Below are 17,611 nucleotides of genomic sequence, written 5' to 3' on the forward strand. Positions count from 1 at the left end.
ATTTTATCCCAGAGCCTAGCAACGCCATTGTAGTCACTTCAGCAATGACATATAATCAGGAATGGAGTTACTTCCTGCAGCTCCTATTATTGAACTGTCTACATGGAGTTCCTGCAGAGATCAGAACGACCTACCATGACGAACTCCAGAGGCAGCCATAGGTACTGCAGCCTGAGGCAGAGGACAGCGGTCACGTGATTCTCTGACCTTGTGACGAATCTGCCGCTGCTGTGCGCCGCTCTCGCTACTTCTCTGTTTTTCTCCCATTAATTCCCAGAGCCAGTCTGTTAGTACCGGGAGCGGTGTCACTGGGCAGCCGTCATTTACTTACACTAAATCTTATTTTATTCATTTTATTCATTATTCATGGAAAGTGCGCTGCAGAATCTATCACGTGTGCGAGTGTCATGGCGGCGCCCGGTGCAAGCACAGTGTTGACCCCCGGGGCCGGGACTACGTCTTCCCCGCCGGTTCCCGGGGATGGCGTCGTACAGTACAGCCTGATTCTGGAGCATCTGGTTGGAGACAAGAGGAGACCAAAGGATGTGATTCCAGGGGGGCTCGGGGGGATCCCTACACCCATAAAGTCCGAGGAGCAGAAGATGATGGAGCGGGTGATGGAGAGCTGCGGCTTCAAGGCGGCCCTGGCCTGTGTGGGGGGTGAGTGTCCTGTCACCAGAGAGGCAGTCAGTGCAGAATATGGCGGCTTTCTCACAGAAACAGCGCCACCATAGTCTTCAGGTTACAGCCTGTCCTAGGTTCACACTAGTGTTGCTTCCCTGCTGTTATAGGGGGACCCCAAGAGAGGAGAGGCCGCCCCTGAATCAGAGGTTATACACAAAACCCGGTGCACTCCATGGACCATAATGGAGGCTGTCAGTGGGGGGTCCTTAGGCTGGGTTCACACCTGGATCCTGGGCTGGGTTTCTGTCCCCAAAGAGAGAAAAGTCCTGCAAGCAGAACCCAGCGGTCCCCATTATAGTCTATGGGGGTCTGCCGGTTTCCGCGGGTAACCACTTTTTAAGCAGATTAGTTTTCCGTTCTTTGGGTCCCCAAGCAAACCTGAAGAACAGAAACCCAGACCAGGTGTGACCCTTGTGTAAGTGCAGGACTTTCTCCTCTGCCGGAGACTCCAGCGCAGATGTATACCTAGCCTTAGGCTAAGGCTCCACTGGGCGGGAAGAACCGCGACGTGAACGCATTGCAGTTCTTCCCGCAGCGCTTTAAACAAAAAGTTCACAGAGATTTCCTCCACAGACTTTCTGTTACAATTATATCTATAGGCTAGCCGCCGGAGTTTCCGTAGATATAATTGACATGCTGCGATTTTCAAAACCAAGACGGTTTTGGAAATTGCAGCATGTCCGCGATGCGATTTTTTTCCACAAAGTGGGGATGGTATTCGCATGAATCCACTTTGCAAGTACTGTAAAACGCCGCAATTTTTACTGCATCCAAATCACGGCGTTTCCGGCCAGTGCGGCCCCGGCCTTACACTAGGTTCACACCTGCGTTCACATTTCTGTTCTTCGGGTCAGCTTGAGGACCCAAAAAAAGGAAACCCACTCTGCTTATAAAGCAGATTATAGAACAGGGGTCAGCAACCTTCGGCACTCCAGCTGCTGTAAACTACAACTCCCAGCATGCTCCATTCACTTTCATGAGAGTTCCAAGAACAGCAGAGCAAGTATGCATGCTGGGAGTTGTAGTTTTACAACAGTTGGATGCCGATGTTTTCCTACTCCTGCTATAATGAGGTCTACTGGGTCTTCCGTCCAATAAATGCGGAGAGAAAAGTCAGATCAAGCGAATTTGGGGACAGAAACACTGAATGGAGACAGATGTGAACCTAGCACAATCCACGGACAAGTGCGGTATCAGTTAAAGGGGTTGTTCAGGAATTACAGAATTCTGGCAGGGGCCCAAGGAATGGTGGGAAACAAAAACCCCAATTATTCTCTATCCCTGGCTCTCTGGTGCCCCCGGCTACAGTCTGGCCCATTGGGCACCTGGGCTTGTTGTGGCGGTCCTCATCACATGTGACTACTGAGGCCAGTCAGCGACCTAAGGAAAGGAACCTAGACGTTACTCACATATATCACCTGTGACGTCCTGTGTCCTTTTTTAGGCTGCTGAGCCAGCTATTGAAAATTCCCAGGTATAAAAGATATAAATAATAAGAAACTACCACAAACTACACCCCAATATATGATATATGGGGGGAATTATTTTACAAGGAGACCATGTGAAGATAGAACTTTAGTATTGCACGGTAATATCGCTTTTTATATCACCCTTTATGTGTCATGTTCACCATTTTAATACAAACACAGCCCCACGTGGTTTACTGAAGTTGGTTTATATTTGTATAAAGAAACATTCAACCACACGTATAAACTATGTCCACATAGGGGTATATTGGTATCATAAGAGATGCGTATAATGGCGTTAGGTCATCCTATGGGATCACAACCAAGCAGGTTTCAGTCTTCAGCCTCCCCAGAAAATGTATGCAGTGTGTGCCCTCTATTACTTCTCTCATATGGTGAGTAGAAAAAATACTTCACTATTGGGTAAGGTAAAACATTCAAGGATAGAGAGGAAAATATCTAATAATCCCCCGTATCCAACTAAATATACATATAATGGACCAAATGTCACACTCCTAGCATCTCTGACCTCATTTAGATAATGTGTCTTTTTTCAAGCCGCCTCACATTATACAATGGTGTCCACGTGGCTTACATGTGGTAAGGACCACATTGCTCAATATCACATACGACCAAAATCCTGCTTAACCCTTTGGTAATAGCTGCATAATTGTAATGGTTACCTGAAAACTCGAGTCCATTGGCGATAGTAGGTGGATGGGATTTTGCACGGGTCCTGAGCTCCCTTTGACAGTACAAGTCTATATTAGAGTACAGTCCAGGGGAAAAAGCGTGTTCCTCATAGCCCAGAGATGATGCTAGTTGTAAGGGCAGCTCTTCTGACAGTGGGGAGATATCTGTGCTGAAACTAACAGCAAAACCGATATCTCCAGCACTGTGGCACATATAGGAAAACCGACAGTGCGCTGAATTTAGCACACTGTCAGCTCTCTAGTGGTATATGATACCGTACATTACTGAGGACATGAAAGGCTTCTTTTCAGGAGGATTTGTCACCTTTCCTCTGGTTTAGTAAATACATCTGTTCTTGCGTTGTTTCTCTGTTATTCCTCCCATAAATTTATGACTAAACTGGCATCTGGGTTTTACCTCTCCTCTTGTCAAAGCCGTGTGTCTATACAGTTTGACACCTATTGGACAGAATGTGACTCTTTTTACAGCCAGCAATCCATTTATTAATAAGTTTCTCAGAGGAGTAACAGAGGAATATCACCATATAGGGTTCTGAGTTCTGGGGAATACAATTATTTACTACAACAGATATGCCAGGAGAGAGGACCGCTCCTCCTTAAAGGGGTTGGTTATCATTTTTTTAATGGTGTATATTTAGAATAGGCAGTAAATATTTGTATTTGATCAGGTGGGGAGGGGGACAGTCTGCCCCTCATGGATCAGCTGTATGGGGCTGTGTACAACACCAGTACTATATACAGCATGGAGCTTATAGCAGCTGGCCCCATGCCCTGTTTAGTGGCCAAGTGCCATCACTGCAGCGCAGCTCCCATTGACTTCAGGGCAATACTAGTACCCGGTCACTATACATGGACTGGAGCCATGTCATTTACCGGGATACAAAGAAGCCTATTTGTTAATTGAGGTTACAAACTATCTATGTGCCAAATTTCATTCAAATCCGTTCAGCCGTTTTTGCGTGATTGAGGAACAAACATCCAACTTTCACATCCTACTATAATATTGATAGGATAGGAAGGATATGATAGGAAAGGAAGTAGGATAGGATTAGATCAGCCTGCAGTGTTTTTCAGGGTGTGACAAAATAAACATTGCATGGATGTTTTATCTTCTCTTTGTAGGCTGAAGCTTCACATTGCAGAAACGCAGCTTTATTGTTGCAGTTTTTTGAGCCAAAGCCAAGAATGGCTACAAAAGGACTGGTAAATATCTAGGAAGTTCTTATATTTAGGAAGTTCTTATACTTCTACCTTTTGCTAAATCCACTTTAAGCTTTGACTCAAAAAAACGCAACAAAATCTGCAAAAAAAAAAAAAAAGAAGCTGCGTTTCTGTAATGTGTGGCCTCAGCCTTATGCACAGACTGTATTAAAAGTTATGTTTTAGCCTTTTCTTTATTTTCCACTATTCTAGTCTCATCCTTCGTTGCAGTATGTGGATTGTTTAAATCTTACCCACTATGTTACTTCTATAGATCGCAGCAGGTTATCGGCCAGCAAGTCCACGGTGCCTATTACATTGTGATCTCTCTCCTTGTGGCCCCAGGGATTTTCTCAATTATTGAATAAATAAATGCCCAGCACTACAAAATGTGATAACGTAACAAGGTACCCATTACACACCAGCCCTCCACTTTGTTTGGCACGCTCCGATCCTCCTCTCTGGTGGTGTTTTCCTGGGTACAGCGGTCACTTGTCGGTATACACATTGTCATTGCTGCAGCCAATTACTCCGCTCAGCAGTTGCCAGCCGTATACCGCAGAGGACAGTGATCAGCTGCACAGTGCCAGGGCATCGCTGGGAAATTGGTTTGTAGCCAGGGCTGTGGAGTTGGAAAATGTTGCCGACTCTGGCTTAGATGTATAGTTTGTTGTATATTTACTTTCATAAGAATTCAGTCACTAACTCTTCAGAGGAGCTTTGCAGTTCTTGTCTGACCCTGGCTGTCAGCCATTTTTGAATAAGTCAGAAATGGACAAAGAATCAGAGTCGCTGTTTGTAGCGCTGGAACGTTTATTCAGTAAATCTGAACACCCCTTAATGTGGACTCTACTTGCTGAGCTGTCAATTTAAACTAATGAAATAGAAATGGAGAAAAAGTGTATCAATAACAAAGTATTAAAACTCACCTTTTATTGACTAATTTCGGGGCTATCTACTATGCTAAACTGATATACTTACGATTGGCATGTAGATTTCACTGTTAAAGACCGTTGATCAGTTCATAGCGTGCGGAGCGCTCTCATTGCGTTCTGCTTTGCTATGGTTACCACTCTGGAGCGATTGTCCAATAGGAGCAGGGGGCAGTGTCCCTGTTGTTCGGATGTGGGACTGGCTAGCAGCGAACCTAAGACCAGTATATACAGCGCATGCGCGCGGCGGCTGGATGGCTTAACATTGCAAGTACCGGCACCCACCATCAAGGTGTCGAGAACTGCGGTTTTAACCACATTAAGTGTTGTTTTGTTGGGGACAACCTACTTTTATGCTGAAAGCTGCAGCTGCCTTTCTCTTCTTCAGCAGTCTGCCTGGCCAGTTGCAGATAGACATGTAGTCTGTAATATATGGACAGTATGTTGGCTATATTTCCCAGACCACTCACTGTCCAGGGACCCAGTGACATAGTCATATATGTTGCTGTGAGTGCTGCCTTACTGATGTCCTGTTCTGTAATCCTGCTTTTAGGACAATCAGGTGGTGACTCGCAGTGTTTATAGATGACTATGATGCTACGAGACCAGGTCCACATACATTACAGTCCAGGATATATAGCCGACATACTGTCCATATTTCACAGACTGATTATGGCCTTCTGAATCTGGTGTAACCTTGCACAAGCTGTTTTGTGAGCAGGGTCTGAGGGCGCTCCCTATTTTATATAAGGAAGAGCATGTGTTGTCTCCAGCTGGAGATTAATCCTCAGTTTGGAATAAGCAGAATCCATGACTGGTTCTGTAACAGGCACAGGAGCCCTTGTAAGGAGGGATGACACCTTGGGATTTTACTGTTGATGACTTAACTTCAAGATGGCCGTCATATCAGGCCTTTGGGGGTCTGACTCGCGGCACTTCCACCTGTCGGCCTTTTGAAGGTGGTGCTCATGTGCATGTGACATACACTTTATTGTGCACAGAGCTCTGCTTATCCAGCTGGGTATTGTCCATTGCTGTGAAGGGAGACGATAACTGACCATAAAACCTCACTGTACCTTCATCACATGCCAAGGCATCCTTCATACCTCTCTATTGAACGAGTACATTATTTACCATAAGGCCAGGGTCACGATCCTCTATTATGTGTAATTTTCATTCCTTTATTAGTCCTGGTAATTTACAGGAAGAGGTAACCTGATCCCGTACAAGCTAATAAACATCAAAGTCATGCAGCTGTCTGATGTCACATTAGTAGCCTCAGACCCTCTGCTCATATGAGGTTCCTATGTAAGGATGTGGATTGGGACATGAGGACGTTTTCCAACATTGCCTGGTATATTCCTACTGTATTGTGGGTTCCTGGCTACACTAATCTGAGTTAGGTGTCCCTGGTTGGTACAGGTGACACTGCTATGTGGTATCTCATATAATAGCTATATAATGGCCTTCCAAATACGTGTGTACAAGACCTTTGTATTAGCATGTATACCTTATGGGTAGGCTTGTGTACTCTAATAATCTTCATGACAGCCACGGGCACCAGCAATGCATTGTCTTGTCCAGTTGTTCTGTATCTAATGGCCTCTACTTTCTCTTACAGGTTTTGTCCTGGGTGGAGCATTTGGTGTTTTTACTGCTGGTATTGATACCAATGTCGGCTTTGATCCTAAGGATCCATATCGTACTCCCACTGCCAAAGAAGTCCTTAAGGATATGGGTCAGAGAGGAATGTCTTACGCCAAGAACTTTGCCATTGTCGGAGCTATGTTCTCCTGTACAGAGTGTTTAGTCGAATCTGTAAGTTCCTCTATTAACATGTCATTACTCTGCTGTACGATGTGTGTGATGTTGGAGAGCGATTGTAGCGCATGTCTTATGGAAGAATGGAGATTTGGAGGAATTCTACCCTAAAAAAGAAAAACACAAAGTGAATATTTGACCCCTGTAGTCTGCAGGATTGACTTTCTTAGTGTTTTTGGTCAGGCATTGATAGAAGCAATGACTTACTATTGGTTTCTGCTGCAGAACCAGCATTGTGTACACTGTATAGCTTTCGGCCAATCAATGCTGGTTCTGCAGGACGAGTAAGTTCACATTAGCGCTTGCCTCCCATCCGGAGGCAGCGCTCCTCCTAAACACTCTCCTCCTGCTACTCCTGGACTTGGTGACTCTCCTTTAGTCGAATAGTGGTTTCCCCTGAAACAAGCATTTTTTCCCATAGACTGTAATGGGATTCGATAGTCGTTGAATATTGAGGCTCTACTCAAAACGAATATCAAATCTCGACTATTTCACTGTTCACTCATCTCTAGTTATTACGTAGAACAGTTTCCATCGATTATACTAAAAATCTAGAGGTGATGTGGCCATAAACGTGAGACCTGTGTTTCCAGGATGCTGCTGCCTTCACTTGAGAGCGGCACTTTATGTGGTGAAGGGACTGCAGCCCCCTAATTGTCAGTAAGGGTGTATTCAGATAGTGCAGTTAAAACATTTAAAAATAAAAATGTTTGCGATGAAACGCTAAATAAATAAATAAATAAATCTGAAACTGCATTAGAATATTTTACAGCTTTTTGTAAAATACACATTTAACTGTGTATCTCTGACTATACAGTAGACAGTAGTATGGATCCCATCAGCCAGTACATCCCAATGTTACAGGTGTTTATTCCCATATAACCCCTGACCCCAGCTGTAGGGGACACAGACGTATACTGTTGACTAAGCGGAGAGCAGGGGCTGCTGTCTCAGTAGTCACTAGTAGGATTACAGGTAGCAGGACGCAGAGCCCGGGCCTTATCTATGGGGATAACACTCATCTCTTTGGGATAGTTGGGAAGCTGGGGGGGGGGAGGTTATGATTTCCACCACAGGCTGGTGAACTTCCATCTAATAGCGGTGAATCCCATCCCTGCGGCTGGATACAGCTATACATTTATATAAGAGGTTTATCTTACAGCGATGTGTGGGCTGCTTTTGTGTTACTGTTATTTTTAGCAAGTAATTGCCAAACTGCAGAGAGGAGCGACATGAAGTTCCATGGCTTGTCTATAGAAATGTTCCCAGCTCTGCCTACACACAGGCGACAATCTCAGCTGCCGCTGCTGCAGGGTACAGATCATTTGTTCCAGAAACAGCTTCTATATTCCATATAGCAGGTGTCTGACAACGTGCGCTCTATAGCCGATCACGTAGGGGATTCTCCGCAGTTCTTCGGCATATATCAGCACTTTCATCTATTACTAGTTTGACATATACACAGATGTAATGCTTCATACACACAGCCATAGTTTTTATCCATAAGTACGGCTCCACAATTCATGAGACCGAAACCAAACCGGACACAAAGATATAGGTGTCAGACATAAGACAGAGGGAGAACATTCCTGGGAGAACCCTGTATCTTACGGGTACAAAAAGCAAGAGCTATGGTCACATGCAGAAAAAGGCCACACCTCTATCGCTGTAACAATGGCGCTAATAGGACACCGTAGATTTACTAATAGCCAAATATCTGGCTATAGAAGTTTATTAAGAGTAAAAAGGTAAGTGCACAGTCGTATCAAAATTACATGTATAAGCCGCATGATGACTGCACCTAATAGATCCTGTTATCACATAATGCTATAAAATAACATGCAAAGCATCCGTTCATATGGCCAAATAGAATAGATATACCTATAAATTTGCCGTTGCTAGATATTAACACCACACCACACGCATTTCTGCTGCAGCTTTGTCAGAGAGGTTTTCTACACAGAAGTTTAAAAAAATTTATAGCAACACATAATACCCAAATGTATGCGAAAAGAGTGTACTTTTTACATATAACAGGCCCATTATAGCCTATGGACACAGTTGTCATATCCATCAGGGCATTTTCAGTTTACACTGAATATGCAGGTAGCGCCCATCTTCAATGTGGTAGGGGGCTGCAGTCTGATTTTTGGATCTAAAGTTGCCCATACACGTTAGACTAAAGTTCATGAAGATGAATGATTTCAACCATGATGAAAAAAGTTCGCCAGATGACGACACAAAGTCATAGCCTGGAATGAAGTCGGCCATGTTTTTTCTGTTATATAAAGTGTGTATGTTCCTTTCCATCCCAATGGTAGAGTAAACAGAGCAGCACTAGTGACCTGAGTATCATATATTCATATCAGAAAATAATATTCCTATTCCTGAATGTGATGATCCCGCTCAGTAGCAGGAATGACAGGGACACTGTGCACCCAATATATTATAGATTTGTGTTATAATCCACTTACTAATTCTTAACTTTTTTTCTTGTTTCATTTGTTTAGTATCGAGGAAAGTCAGACTGGAAGAATAGTGTAATTAGCGGATGTATCACAGGGGGCGCCATTGGATTTAGAGGTAAGTGGATAAGCAAGTATAAGGGTCCATTCACACGGAGTAAACACGCCCTCATTTTGGCAAAATACGCGTGTAAAGAATACACGTGCAAAAATAACGTGTTTTTTTTTAGACATGTAAAAAATTGTCATTGAAGTCAATGGGAGTCTTATTTGTACACGTGTATTTTTTACTCGTGTATTGTGCCAAAATGAGCGTGCGTTTAATCTGTAAACGTATACTAAGTACAGTGTATGGTCGAATCCAGCCCTGGTCCTATTCCAGTGAATGGGAGAGAATCTGCAGTTTTTGGGCGCCACTGCTACACTGTATGGAGCTTCTGGTTCTGGTTAACTGATCGGTTTGGTGTGGGATCCCAACCAATCTGATAGTGATGACTTATTCTATGGATAGTCATCAGTATCAAAAAAATTGGGGTCCTGGCAACCCCTCTTAGACTTTTATTTTGGAATGAAATAGAAATAAATTATTTCCTCTAATTCTTTTTGCTTCCTCAAACTGACCAAAAGTGACAAGCACAGACCGCTGCATAAGGTTTAAGGAGTCCTTGTTTATCTGGATGGTCCTCCATCTTCAGCAGCAAGTGCTGTATACAGGTCCCATGGCTGACGTCACTGGTGACATCCAGATTGTGTGAGGGGACTGGTACAGCCCATAACGTGCCTCGCTGGTGACCTCTTCACAAACGACACGTGCTTGGGGGTCTCAGCTAGGGCTGTGATTGGCTGCAGCAGTTCCCGTCACACAATCTGGATATCACTCATGATGTCGGCCATGGGACCTGCTGAAAATGGAGGACCAGAGAGAGGGGAAATAATATGTATATAGGACCACACTCTATCATTGCAGCACCTCATGTGATACAGAATCATTCCTGGATGGACAGTGTGTCCCTGCTGCCTCGTTCAGTAATGGCGGGAGCAGTCCGCATAGATAACCACCCTATTATTATGTGCATTGAAGGCCGTGTACCCTTTAAGGGGAGTGTGGAGGGACTTAAGATGAAACTTTGTTTAAATGATTTCCTTTCTGGTTATTTTTGTCTCTTAGCTCCTTGTCGCACATCAGTAATGTAGTTTGTGTTCTCTTACAGCTGGCGTCAAAGCTGGAGCTCTCGGCTGCGGAGGATTTGCTGCTTTTTCTGCCGTCATAGACTATTACTTGCGGTAGACGCTCTCTGCAGCCAGGTGGCGCTGCTTCACCAAGGACATCTTTATGTACTTAGGACCTCGGCAGATCTCTCAAGAATTCTTCTGATTTTGTACTTAACTGAAAATATGTTCTTTTGACACATCAAGAGTTTCCGTGAGCTGGAGAAGTCCTTGAGATCATGACCTGCAGGAAAGTGCAAAGCAAAATGGCTGCTTCATCTCTCCAGAAATATATGATGGTGTGTGTTACTGTGGAACTTATTTATTCATCTGTACATATTGTATATCTCTGTATTAGAATTAAAGACGCTCTCCAGGAAAGATGTATACACTGTTGTACCTACTACAGGGCCCGAGGGACGGTGTACTACGTATAATACAGTATATAACTTTTTTTTGGAGTGTTACTTTAATTTCCAAATTTTACAGAATGAACAAGCTCAGATCTAGGGATCGTCTCACATGACAGTGACATTTGCAAAGATTATAAAGAGGTTCATGAACTCCTGCCATATTGGGTGCTCAGCTGGATCAACTTCACATTACCCCTGATTATTGGCAAAGCTGTGGGGGGTGGAGGGGTCTTCATTCCAGGGCTTGTTTCATATGACTGTGATCGGGTCGAGAAATACAGGCTGTGTGTTGGCTTCATTTCCTAGCCCAACCACAGCTCGTATAAATGGGACTAGTCCCTGCCACCCCATAGGACTACTATCAGACACTGCATACAAAATTACAGTAGGGGGCAGTAGTCCCATGGGGCGGCAGGAGCTCCTAGTATCATACATGACTGACGCTGGGAATCCCGCTGATACTTGTAGTACATTTCTTGTCCTAATAGTCACACAAAGGACTGTTCAATAAATTGGATTGTATTTCCAGGTAATTCTTTTCTACATCTTACATAATACTTCATATTAGTGTTACCAGTTCTGTCAGATGTTTATTAAAAGGAACAAGTTCATTTTCTGACCCCTGATATGCAGTTTGCAGTTTATTCCTTGTTTCAGCCATTTTTCCTGTTGACATGTCCCTGTGGCTAATACATGCTGGATGTGAGGTCTGTGTGTGCAGGATGTCGCTGCTTCTCCAGCTCTGATGTGTCAGTGAAGCTTCCTCCCTGTCTCCCCCTTCTATAGCCTAGGAGGGACTTCTTCTACCTTGCAATGACAGACACTGATGCTTAGAAATCTGTCATTTCCCTCCTTGCTCCGACAGATTCTGCTCTGGTGTCTACACATTAATGGACTGCTCTGCTGTGTGCAATACCTCCCCCTCCCACCCTTATCTGTAAGGGCGGTCACAGATGGTCATATTTCATAGGTCATATCTCAGTATTTGTGTCTGTTACACCTCTACTCCGACCATGGGTCTACTGACCTGAACTGAGAGCATTGATGCTCTAATTTCGGGTCAGTAGACCCATGGCTGGTCTGGGACGCAAAGCTATAATACAGATGCTTAAATATGGAGTTAGTATAAGTGTGACAGCTCTAAGGTGATGAGGCAGATAATGTTAGTCTTGAGCTGACAGTGTGCCTGTGTATCTATGTCAGAAGCAGCTGGACAACCAGTTATGTGAAGGAGTGGTACAGAAACTACAGCAGGTAAATGCTAGGAACATGTTTGCTGAACACTATTAAAGTTGAACAGTAAGTTGTTGCCCTTTTATGGCAATGGTGGCTATAGGGTTTCAAGCAATTTAGATAGAACATCAATGTTTGAGTGGTGAGGGAAGAATGAAAGGTCTCCGGGACTCCACAGGTACAGCGGCTGATCCATACAAGTGTTTAGGCCTTGTACTGCAGCCCCTTCACATTCCTAGGATTGGAGATCAACATTTCAAGCGATTCTATCATTAAAATCAAATTTTTTTCTCGATCACACGTAGGAATAGCCTTATGAAAGGCTATTCATCTCCTACCTATGCTGTGTAAGCATCCATTTTCTTGTGAGCATGTGCAGTTGGCTCTGCCCGAGGCCTAGAAGTTTGAAGCCAGTGCCGAAGACGCGCAGAGATGCCGTTGAGGCGCTGGAGAGTCCCCTCGCAGCATTGGGGATGCCCCCGGTGCTGTTTGAGCGCTGGAGCCCACCCCCAGTGCTGCAAGAAAACTCATTTGCATACAGACGAAAACCGGGATCTCTACCGAATGGTGGCACAGAGAAGATATCTAAAGGTAGGAGAGGAATAGCCTTTGTTAAGGCTATTCTTATGTGTGATCGAGAAAAAATTTGATTTTAATGGTAGAATCCCTTTCACATCTTCATAGATATGTGGTATTATATATAGTGTGTGGAATTTGGGTATGAGCCCTAGGGCTGGAGATATCAGTGCTGTTATGGTAATTTTGACACCGATATCTACCCACTGTCAGAAAGGTAGGTCTTACAGTTCATCATCATTGCTGGGCTGAGAGGAACCCCCCCCCCTTCAACACCACTAGAGATGAGCGAACACTGTTCGGATCAGCCGATCCGAACAGCACGCTCCCATAGAAATGAATGGAAGCACCTGTGACGCCGGCCGGCCGCCGGCAAAGTCAGCATGTGCTTCCATTCATTTCTATGGGAGCATGCTGTTCGGGTGTTCGCTCATCTCTAACCACCACCACCACAATACTCTTCTATGGACTTGTACTGTTAAGGAGGGAATTCCTCAAAGCCCAGAGATGATGCTGAGCTGTAAGGCCCGCCTTTCTGACACAAGGGAGATATCAGCACCAAAATTAATAGCACTGATATCTGCCACTTTGGCGCATATACCAGGAAAGCTTACAGTTCACACAATTCATCGCACTGTCAGCTTTCTAGCAGTATATAAAGCTATGCATGAGGATATGAAAGGTCCTAGAGAACTCCTTTAATATGTCAGTTTAGAGAAGAATATGATGTATCCCTATCCTGTAATATGGCCGCTGCTAATATTGGAAATTGTTAAACATATGCGCACATACCCCATTCACATCTGACATTATCACCATTTCTAATGTGCTAGGAAAAATGTGGATGTGACGCACAATTGTCCCATTTCTCAGGCTATGAATGTGCTCTGGATAACAACCAGCATGTACTGAGTATAATGTGAATCCAGCCCGAGAGTTCCTGTTTGTGTTATAGATGCGCTGTAGGAATGTTTCTCCAAATAGTCAGTCTCCTTAAGCACATGTTCTCCAACCTCAAAGTAAATTGTGTTGGTTCTGAAAAAGCTTCTGCTTACACTGGACACAAACCAGGCCCCACTAACCACGTATTACTGGGAACACCTGCAAATGGGACACTTAGTGCAGGCGGCCTGCAATGGATTTGTGTGACACATCACTGAAATAACTTGTTACACTGTGTACACTTGTAGGTCTATAAAGAGATCCTAGAAGTCATAGGGTTCCCATATATTGCCAATGGAAAACACACAATCTATTGTGTATAGACTGGAGCACAAACTGCCGGCTAACAGAGACCCAGGACATCACTGTTTGTTGGAAATGGGGCTGTGTAGTCAAATGTCCATGCGGACCCCAGCCCACCACCTGCAATTGTCATGTGCTTATCAGAATAAGACCTTGTAGAAATGGAAGGCGGTGAGCTGGTGTGAAGAATCTCTTTTCTTCTATATCATGGATGATGGCTTTATGGACTTTATTCATGTGGATGCTGCTTTCAAATATATCACCTGCCTTAATATTGTAGCAGTGCCCTCTTGCAGCTGGATAATGCCCATTACACTACAGACATTGTGGAGTGTTATCCAGGTACTATTCCGTTATCGGGCCAGCAGCAGCGCAGTTCAGCAGCAGCTTTCGGGACAGCAGTTCAGCAGCGGGAATTACAATGACATCCGAGGACTGCTGGCCCGATGCTTGTGCCCAGTAACCAGTACATCGATGACCCCCCTCCCCCATCCTTCTCCTCCTGCCAGTGCTGCCCCCCAGCTCTCCTTACATCTTCCCCGTACCCTCTCCCCGCCACACGACTAGGCCTCACCTCAGCGCTAGTACCGAGACCGAAAGGAAAGACACCGGGGCTCAATCCAGGCCCTGACAAGAAACACGCCGACTATAGGAACGGTGAGCTACAGCGAGCCGGAGGGACAAACTTTCTGCAGCGTCCGGCGGCTATCTAGTAGCATTCATTGCTCAAGATTTACGGTGAGGCCTATTACAGGGAGAGGGTACGGGGCAGATGTAAGAAGAGCTGGGGGGCAGCACTGGAAGGAAGAGGAGGATGAGGGCATCGATCGATGTACTGCCTACTACACACAAGCACGGCCTCTATCATCGGGCCAGCATCGGCTTAGTCATGTGGCGGGGAGAGGGTACGGGGTAGATGTAAGGAGAGCTGGGGGGCAGCACTGGAAGGAGGAGGAGATGGAGGGGGGGTCATTGATGTACTGGCTACTGGGCACAAGCATCGGGCCAGCAGTCCTCGGATGTCATTGTAATTCCCGCTGCTGAACTGAACTGCTGTCCCGAAAGCTGGTGCTGAAATGCGCTGCTGCTGGCCCGATAACGGAATAGTACCGTTATCCAAGTGTCTTCTGTTAAAAATTTTTTTTTTTCCCCCTCCCCGGTCAGCCTGCACCCTCAGCAGTGTGAATGAGGCCTTATCCAGAATCCTGTTGCATTTCACTTCATAAATTCTCCCCACCCCCACTGCACACTTTTCTCCCGCCACTTGTATTTTTTTTTACGTTCATTGTCAAAATTGACCTTTATGAAACAAAAACCCAGTAACCCATTTTGTAAATCTTTTATTAACTAACGTTATCAATACTATTTTTGCTCCGATTCTAGCATAATAATAATATACATACAAGGCAACAGTACAGACACAAAATAAAAATATACAGGCGTCTTTTTTTTCGTCCCTTGAGATTTTTTTTTTTCACTTGGGCTTCATAAATAGAATATTGATGCAAAATTTAACAAAAAAAACCCTCAAACCTAAACAGAAATTCTAGGAAATCGATGTATCTTCTACCTACTGCTAATAACAGTGTGAAATGTGGAGTGCAGGGGGGACGTTTCTTCCTCATACCCCCAGAAAATTACCAAGGTCATTGTGCAGATTCTGGAGGGTTGGGATGTATTAGATACATAGAACATGATGGACAATTCTTTGTCCGCTGGGATCCTTAGTACACTAAAAAATCAGAAAGACAAAAACAGATAAAAGCTGGAACAAAGCCAAGGCCATATGTACAACTAAGAGATTTCAGTAGGTAAAATATAAATAAAATTGGGGCTATCCCTTTAAAGTGTTTCCCAGCCTGGCTTCTGAGGAGTCCTGGGGTTCAGCCTGACCAGTGAGAGAGACGATAAATCTCTCCCAGATCATAAGGACGGCTGCTTCTTCCATTCCCAGGATCCTTTATGGCAGGAGGTTCCTCGTGGTATTTGGTGGCACAACCTGCACCGAGGGGGGTCTATGTTTTAGCCCTTGAACATATGAGATTTTCTGGAATTACGTTGCTGTATTTATACCAATAGTTTTATTGGTGATCATCACTATTGATCTGTGCAGATCTATGGGGTCCGCTCCAGTCTTAGTCAATGTCTGGATTTAGTCCGTTCACTTGCGGCAGAGTATTACGTATTTCAGAAACAGGACTTTCAAATGATATAAGATGGTCCATTAACATGCAACGCGCACACGGTCTTATACTGGCCATACACATTAGATATACTGTATATATATTGGTCAACCATCTAAACGTGTATGTATGGAGGGGGGTCTCACAAATCTCTAAAGTTTATGGCTGAGGTTCACTAAACCTAAGAGGAGGTCATTTACTTCCTGAGTTTCCCATTTTTGCTACTGAACTGCTGTGCTGACCCCCGTGGCCAGGACTTGTCTTCATCTACATCTGAATTAAACCTAGACTTAGATAGGATATACTTCAGCACAACAAACCTTAAAGGATATGTCCACATTTTACCACAATTTCACAGATAATTGTCATAAAAAGTTGATGAATGTATCTTGACATCAGACATATCCTAAGATCTTAGTTGAGATGTTGGGTTTCTTCTACATCAGATGAATGTGCCAAACCTGGTGTAAGGGATGCTGGGAAAACGGTAGGTCAGCATAAAGAAAGTGAGATTCTATCAAGACTGGTATATGTTACACCACAATGTGCCATTAGGGATTTGCTGAATCTCCTTCACTAAATGGTGGACATGTGAGATATCTGGAGACGTAAATCTATCCGACCCCCTGCGTACAGGCGCTGAGTGGTTATACAGACACTAATAGTAAACTTTATAGTAGGCAAAGCTTCTTCTAAACCCTCCAGCTGGAAGGGCTGATGGATTTACCAGAATAACCCAATAACAGGACGCAGCGAGTTCTGCCAGATGACCTACACTCGCCTGCGGTTCATCATGTTCTTGAGACGACATTAACATTTATGAAGGTCATTAATACAGAAACAGAGTCTAAGACTGCATCATGGAAAAATGACCGGAGAAGTGAAGGAGATGATCAAAGCTGAGAATCGTTGCTAATCCAAGATGGACTCCCTTATATAGTGGAGTGTGAGACTGTACAACAACGGCTTCCACAGACACTGACATTAAAGGAGAACAACATGTAAATAAGACTAATAAGGGACCACTTGGTATCTCACTAGGGTCTGACCTATATTGTGCTACAAATCCATCCGCTTCGGCTAGTTTCACAGTCAGTATTTCGCATCAGTATTTGTGCACCAAAACCAGGACTTGGACTATAACATGTAGAAACTTTCCCATGACAGTTTTTCTCTGCAGTCTTCATGGCTTAAGCTACAAACACTGATGCAAAAAACTGACTAAGGGAGCCTACACACGGAGTAAACGCGCGTGTATTTTTGCAATGTACACGTGTAAAAATACGCCTGTAAAATGTCATTGAAGTCAATGGAAGTCTTTATTTTTACACATGCATTTTGCAAAAATACACACGCATTTACTCCATGTGAAGGCTACCTAACAGTGTGAAAGTGGCCTTAGGCCTCATGCACACAGGGCAATCTGGACTGGAAAATTAGCTCAGTATATCAGCCAGATTCTCTGACTAAA

At 44.3% G+C, this 17,611-nt stretch overlaps 1 protein-coding gene across 1 annotated transcript; it reads left to right on the top strand.

The window, feature by feature from the left end:
- Positions 1-388: 388 nt before the first annotated feature.
- TIMM22 (translocase of inner mitochondrial membrane 22) lies at positions 389-11,556 on the top strand. Its single transcript, XM_075263796.1, has 4 exons — positions 389-660; positions 6,617-6,813; positions 9,327-9,399; positions 10,493-11,556. The coding sequence occupies exons 1-4, from the start codon at positions 408-410 to the stop codon at positions 10,567-10,569; spliced, it is 600 nt and encodes a 199-aa protein (XP_075119897.1). The 5' UTR covers positions 389-407; the 3' UTR covers positions 10,570-11,556.
- The last annotated feature ends 6,055 nt before the right edge of the window (positions 11,557-17,611 follow it).

The sequence above is a fragment of the Leptodactylus fuscus genome, chromosome 2, assembly GCF_031893055.1.
Source record: "Leptodactylus fuscus isolate aLepFus1 chromosome 2, aLepFus1.hap2, whole genome shotgun sequence".
NCBI classification, from domain to species: domain Eukaryota; kingdom Metazoa; phylum Chordata; class Amphibia; order Anura; family Leptodactylidae; genus Leptodactylus; species Leptodactylus fuscus.